Source organism: Sprattus sprattus (genome assembly GCF_963457725.1).
Source record: "Sprattus sprattus genome assembly, chromosome: 10".
Lineage (NCBI taxonomy): Eukaryota > Metazoa > Chordata > Actinopteri > Clupeiformes > Clupeidae > Sprattus > Sprattus sprattus.
The window spans coordinates 30,686,282-30,693,423 of record NC_137908.1 but is presented as its reverse complement, the minus strand read 5'-3'; the positions used below and the strand labels follow the sequence as shown (position 1 = coordinate 30,693,423).

Here is a 7,142-nt window from a genome sequence, read left to right as displayed (position 1 = left end):
CAGTGCCAAGACTTTGCGGTGATATAAGGTTAATCTTGCTTGGATTAGCGGCTCCTTTTGTAGCACCTTTTAGAGGAAATTGCTTCCCCATGTCATGCCAGTGAGAAGAGATTGCAATTGACTTGTCTCAGTAACTTGAGGTTAAGTTGTTTATCTTCGCAACAAATGTCCAAACTGTTCTAAATAGGGCATTACGATGAAGCATTCAGGCAGCCATGATGACTTTTTAACATTGTCTCTTCTTTCTATAAGAGTGAGTGAGGTATGAATTATACCAATGTGATGGATGTCTTGTTTTTTTCCAAAACATAGCTGATTCATTTGAAAATACTGGTAAATGTAAGTGTCTTTGGAAAAAACACCTGCTAAAGGACTAAATGTAACTGTAGATATTGTTCCAAATTGAAAACTGTATTCAATATGAAAACATAGCAAGGTATGATTCCCATAAGAGCTTGAGCATTCACTGTTTAGTTAAATGTGATTACTCAATACTTCTCACAGAACCCTCATAGAATACAAGACAAGTGGTTGTTTTTAATTTGCTGCATGATTTTATTTTCATCAAAAGAAAAATACAGAACCATTTAAATACTGTAGAAATTGTCATCTATGTAATATATTTTTTTTTATTTTTTTTTCTTGCAAATGGCTATTTTAAAAGGATTTATGATCTTTCCGCTAAAAGTTGTAAATGCACAAACACTCACAAAACCTTTTACGTTACAAAGGTTGCAAGCAAGCTTTTCAGTGTTTGTTAAATGAGCATTTTCTTTTCAGAACTGTGAGGCCTTCTTGTCCCACATCTCTGTGAAGGAATAGGGACTCCGATCTTTGGTTGCCTCTTCATGTCACCTTTACAGATATGATGTTGTATGCACCTTTTCTGCATACATTTGATGATGGTAATGCACACTTACGTCCTGTGTCCTTGTTGTGACTGCTGGCTTTAGTAGGACTTGCAGATGACTGAAATCTCAAAAGGCCAATCCATAGAAATGATTGCGGTTTTGAGAGGGTGATGCATTTACACACACTGAACATCATCCATTCTTCTCAATGGACAGCATTTCAGTAAAACAAACAAAAAATATCTTAGACATGGAATACACACTGTACAAAAAGTCCCATTTGATTCCCTTTTCCAGGGGCTCAAGAATTTGATCCAAGCAATGGGGTGAGTTGGAGAATTTATGCTGGTGCCACGGAAGAGACTTCTGTTTTGGATGTGGAAGTTTCAGATCCATCCTCAGCCGCCTTGCCAAAGAGCTGCAGGATACATGTGCGGAACTGAAAGGTAGAAGTAATAAAGTTTGGGTTAGGGTTAGAGAACATTGTAAAACATTGAAATAAAAATGTAGCTTCTTGTGGTTGAACACAGCTCACCTGTCGGTTCATGAAGACATAGATAATAGGGTTGTAGATGGTGGCGCTCTTGGCAAAGTAGGCAGGCATGGCTGCAGCCAAAGGATGGAATGCATATCCTGGGTTAGCTGCAGCGAAGCAGGCAAAGACTGTGTATGGTCCCCAGCAGACACAGTAAGCAATGATCATGACGACCACCATCCTGGACACCTCTTTCTCGGCCTTCTGTGTTGACTCAGAGTCTTTCTGCTGTGCGGCTACCTGTGGGCAATCAGAGAAAAAAATAATGTTTTTTCACAGTAAAAAATGTGTTGAAATGGTTGTTCAAGGATATTGCATAACCTACAGCGCGAATGGCCAGCCAGACAGCAATGTAGCAGAGGATGATGATTGCCAGGGGGAGGAAGCAGCAGGTGACCATCAGAACAATCATGTAGGACTTGACTCCTGGGTCTTCACTTCCACTGAACACATCAGGTCCACAGGAAGTCTTCAGACCATGAGGCCAATACCTATAAAGAACAGGCAAAGCAGAGATTATGGTATAATTGTGAGACACAGAAATCAAATCATGTCCAATTGCAGAGTAATGATATATTCACATACCTGCTCCAGCCAAAGATGGGAGGTGCGCACCAGACCGCTGCCCACACCCATGAGAACACAATTCCTCCAGTGGCCCACTTGGCATCGAACTTGACATTTCCGAAGGGTTTGCACACAACCACCCATCTCTCCCAAGAGATGATAGTCAGGGACCACAGAGCAGCGATACCTGTTGAAAGAATCAATCATGATTAAGACTCCCTGACACATAAAAGGTTGCAGAAAGAATTGTATTGTGGACTAGTAAATAGCAATTAGTTGTTGTGCGTCAGATGTAATCCAATGTACAAACACAGTCCCTTACCGCAGGTAGAAACAGTGTAGCCCTCGAAAACGCACATAGGGTGTCCCAGGATGAAGTAGCCAAAGAACTGGTTAATCACACTAATGGTGCTGGCTAAAACTGTCTCCCCAAGATCAGCAATAGCCAGATTGACCAAAATCCAGTTGAGAGGGTGGCGGAGCTTCTTGAACTTTGCTGTGGCCACTATCACCAAGCCGTTAGTGAATACAGAGAGAATGACCACAACGATCATCCAACATGTAGAGAGATTGTAGCACCACCGTGGCGCAATGTGGTAGTTGGGTCCCTCAAATGGATCTTTGAAAACAGAAGACAATAAACATTCTGAATTCTACTATTGTTTGTTGACTGTTTGATTCAAACTGTCACAGGAGTATGTCCTAGCAGAGAAGTTGCAGAAAGGCCTAGCCATAATGACATGCAATTAGGTACAAATTGTGTGGAACTTACCTCTAGTGTTATTAGAATTTGTGTAGGTGAACATTGCCTCCCTGGTGGAGTCATCTCCCCTTCGCCTTGCAGCAAAAGCCGCTTCGCCCCACTGCTCCGCCATGCTTTCAGGTTGTTTTCCTGCTTGTTTCTGGTGAGTCTAATGTATTTGCTTTGCTAATAGTCCAGTAGTCCTCTTCTGTAGACTGCTCTCTGAAGAATGTGCTGCTGGAGAAGCCTATGGATTTCAAATGTGCAAGATGCTACTTTTATACATTGCATGAGGTCACTTATGGCTTATGGGCAGGTCATGAAAGATGCTTTAAGGGGGGGAAATTGGGTATGGTGTACAGATTCTCAGGCCAATTTAATCTCTAAGTCTCTTAGGCCATCAGAGGCCTTTCATGTGTGTCCCCATTGCCTAGCATTACATTGCCTCTTTTTTTATGTCATCCGGCCTACCTGATTTACCCCATGAGCCGATTTTAAGAACTAACCTACTGTCACTTCTGCTACTTCTGCTGGTATGTTCTCAAACTTTAAAGTTACTTCTACAGGGAGCTGCAAAATAATGGCTGTTGTGATCCTGAAAGTTCATAATTCTCTTGCAATATTTCTCCAGTGGGGACTTCATTAGTTGTGTAGTATTGGCAAGCAACATTCAAGGAGGATACAGCTGACCTCATTAGTTTAGGCTCACAAACATTCATCACATGGGCAGAAATCAAACATACACTCAATACTATATACACTGCAATGATTTGTACTCTCTTTGGACTATTGCTCTGCTAAATAAAACCATACTTGTAGAATAGGCCTTAGAGGCCTACTTGCAAATCACTTGAGCTAAGAGACAGGTATTCATAAAATGTTATGAAAACTTTACTTAGTTTTAAAATCATAAGTTGGAGGCAAAACATGAAATGCAAAATATTTTTTTACAATACAATTTTACAATAAAAATAATAATATAGAGCACAATGTCCTTTGCAGTATCATGTACTCCTATGGAGTGCATAATTGCACATAAACATACAGGTATCTAAAAAAAAACATTGTATGCATTTGGCCTTGTTTTGCAATGCTATGATCTTTGATGTTGTGTTTTGTTATATACGTGGGTTAACTACAGGCAGTTCTAATTGACCAAATCAGCTTATTTAGACTACCGGGGTTCGAGATGCCTAGCCCACAAGAGTCTAATTGAACCTGACAGGGATGCTGTTGCCCTCATCTTAAGCCTGTGGATTGATAGTTCGTTTTAGGGAAAGCAGGATTTATCCAAAAACCCTGATGGGGTTAGTCATAATCTCCCAGTGTAGAGTACTGTGTTGATTTGTACTTGTCTGTCCTTCCATTTCTTTTAATGTCGTGCAAAAGGACACTACCACTGCAAGACGATGGATCCACACGTCCTGGAGATGGAATCCAGGCAATCAGTGAGAACAGTCTGTACATTTTTCCATGACTTACTTAAAATTGAGCGAGACTCTGACAGTACCTCAGTAATCGATAGTGTTATAGTGGGGTTCTAATTGTGCGGTGGTCTTTGTATAACACATTTCCCTTCAAGATCTTTAGCTCAACAGCAACTGAATCATTCCACTGCATGTCTGCATATTTCTCCACAGACTATCAGTTGCTCAGAGTTGGTTATAACTTTATTGATCCGTGAAAAGGGTGTTAGACATAATTTATGCCATTCATTCTATTTGAAAGTGTAATTGGTGTCTGACTCTTGGTAAAAATGATTTAATATATATTTTTTTAAATGTTTAAGTGTACAATATTAATCAGTTTCAGAGATATACATTTTTTTCCTAACAGGACTGGTAATTAATGTATGTGTATGTGTCTGTGTGTGTCAAGGTTCTTTCCCATGTTGATGTAAACAGATGTTGATGTAATAGGTTTCCATATCACTTCTACCTCCCAAACTGCCCTCTCATCTGACCTTTCTGCGGGAGTATGTCTGGAATTCCGCTAGTTCTGAACTATTCATGATTGCCGAAAGTTCACTACTAGCAGAACTCGGATTTGCACCCGAATCTCAGCTATTTATACTGCCCTCCACGGGGCACTGGACACCTGGTATGTTCTGACATGATGCTTTCAAAAGGCTCTATGTTTCGGCCTCATGCTTAATGTTATGATACTCAAACCATGCTATTTGTGTGGAGGGAACAAGGACATATTTTGTATGTGAAAAGTACCTTGTTTTCTTGACACAATTTTTTGGTTTTAATACCTTAGAGTTTAACACAATTGCAATGAATCCACGGATGATGACTGTCTATGAATATTTCTGCCATTCATGCAGTTAATACATGTGTTTCAGGTGCTGGAAAATAATTGCACTGCATATGGATTCAGAACAATTTAACACTGGCATGGTAAGTAACCCCTTAGAATGTGAGTGGTTGTTGAATGTTACATTAGTTGATTTAATGCTGCTGCGTGATTGTGTACTTGATCTATTTGACTATAATTACTGTAGTAATGGATTGATTCACTATTAGAAACATATAAAAAAAACATTAGTGCCTATAGGGAATTAAAATTTTGAAAGAGTGACTTAGTAATTTAATTTAATTATTTATGTGAGCAGCAAATCCTTACAATTACATACTATACATGAAGGTGGTCATTTTTGACCAGTGTAAGTAGTGCACTTCAGGAATGAAAGCTGCAGACTTTCCTTAGTCAGTTACAGTGTATAAATTACAGCGGGTCCAAGAATAATTAAGTTAAAGGTTACAATTACAGCAATTTGTAGCAATTACGAAACCTATTAGACCAAGACTGGGAGTATTCCAATGCTGCTGCAATGCTAGCAACAGTATGCATTTCATTGTTTTCCTTTTGGAAAGAACATTTTATCCAGTATATCACTTTTGGAATCTTTTGGACTCCAGTCTTGTTTTAATCAAACATTTAATCTTTACATTCTAGGCTATGGCAGTATTCTCGTTAATCCATACTTGCTGACTCTAATAAGACTAAACCTTCTATCTCACATAGTTTTCAAATATTTGTGAAGCCTGGAACGTTATTCTAATTAAAGGCCATCTGTGTTTCTTTGTTTACTCTTCAGTGAGTACTAGTGATAAGACATTATTTGAGTGAACACAAACAATGTTTATTGCTTATTATACGGCTCCTCAGAATGTACCAAAAAGATAATCACCTCCGAACTATAAATGATCCCTTACTTTAATAACCAAAGGCTCTGTTGTTCATTCATTTATACTCTTTGTCTCTTTAATCCAGACTTCCTTCTACTGTTCCAGTGTTCAAGAAACCCTAAAGATGCAACTATCTACATATTAACAATAAATTAGCCTTGTACATATCTATATTGTCTATATTATTCTTTTTTTATTTGAACCTTTTATAAAACTTTAATTTGCATGTTATATTACTGTTATTAGTAGATATGATATTGATGTCAAATTATTGTTTTAATAATTTAAAGATTATTCAAATGTATGTGCTGTCTGATGGACTACTTTTGTAATAAAGGTTAAAAGTTTTGAATGATTAAGTTTATTTAGATTCCAACTTAGAATGATGGGCACATTGGTATCAAGCAAATAAAAAATAATATACAGCTCACAACACATTTAATTAGTGAGAGAATGTATCATCTGTTCTTCATTAAAACAATGAATGGTTATGGATGAATACATTATACCTATGTATTCAGGGAAGTGTCATTAGGAATGGGAGCAACTCAGATTTGATACAAAATATTGTTTGTTCTATACCTGTAAACTATAATTTATTTCTAACAAACATTGAACTGTAAAGAAGGAAAAGGAAAACAATGGAGCCACCAATTTTATGATATTGTGTTGACTGGGTGCAGCAAGGGCTAGTCTTCAATTTATAATGGGATTATTAGTTTACCATGTGTGCTTTGATTAAGAGACAGGCCTGACTGACCCTTTAGTATGGGATTAATAGCCTACCATGTGTTATCTGATTTAGAGAGAGTGAATTGTGTTACCTTTAAAATATTATAACTGAACAATTTACGTTTACTCTTATTTATACACTGAACGTTCTGATATGTGAAGAAGACTGCATTTCCACCATTTGTCCAGGAGGGGTGAGCATTGTCATGAATACGCACATCAAAGTTTCACCTCTCAGTTTGTAAAACATCAATAGCTTACTGTGAGGGTAATTGAAGTCATGAAGGGTACCTTCAATAAAATATATGCAGTGGTGGACAGTAACGAAGTACATGTAATTCGTTACTGTACTTAAGTAACATTTCCATGTATCTGTACTTTACTCAAGTACATTTATTTGGTAAGACTTTATACTTTTACTTCACTACATTTAAAGCGAAAATTATTACTTTTCACTTCTTTACATTTACAGAAACACTCGTTCCTTACTCGTTCCTTTTTTATTTTTAATAAAATACCAA

General features: G+C 37.7%; 1 protein-coding gene across 1 annotated transcript; it reads right to left on the bottom strand.

Moving 5' to 3' along the window:
• Positions 1-1,191: 1,191 nt before the first annotated feature.
• On the bottom strand, positions 1,192-2,828 carry LOC308370883 (red-sensitive opsin; the record flags this gene model as incomplete). The annotated part of the gene is made up of 6 exons (XM_080845616.1): positions 1,192-1,290; positions 1,387-1,626; positions 1,712-1,877; positions 1,972-2,140; positions 2,276-2,572; positions 2,726-2,828. The coding sequence occupies 6 exons, from the start codon at positions 2,826-2,828 to the stop codon at positions 1,192-1,194; spliced, it is 1,074 nt and encodes a 357-aa protein (XP_080701742.1).
• Positions 2,829-7,142: the final 4,314 nt, after the last annotated feature.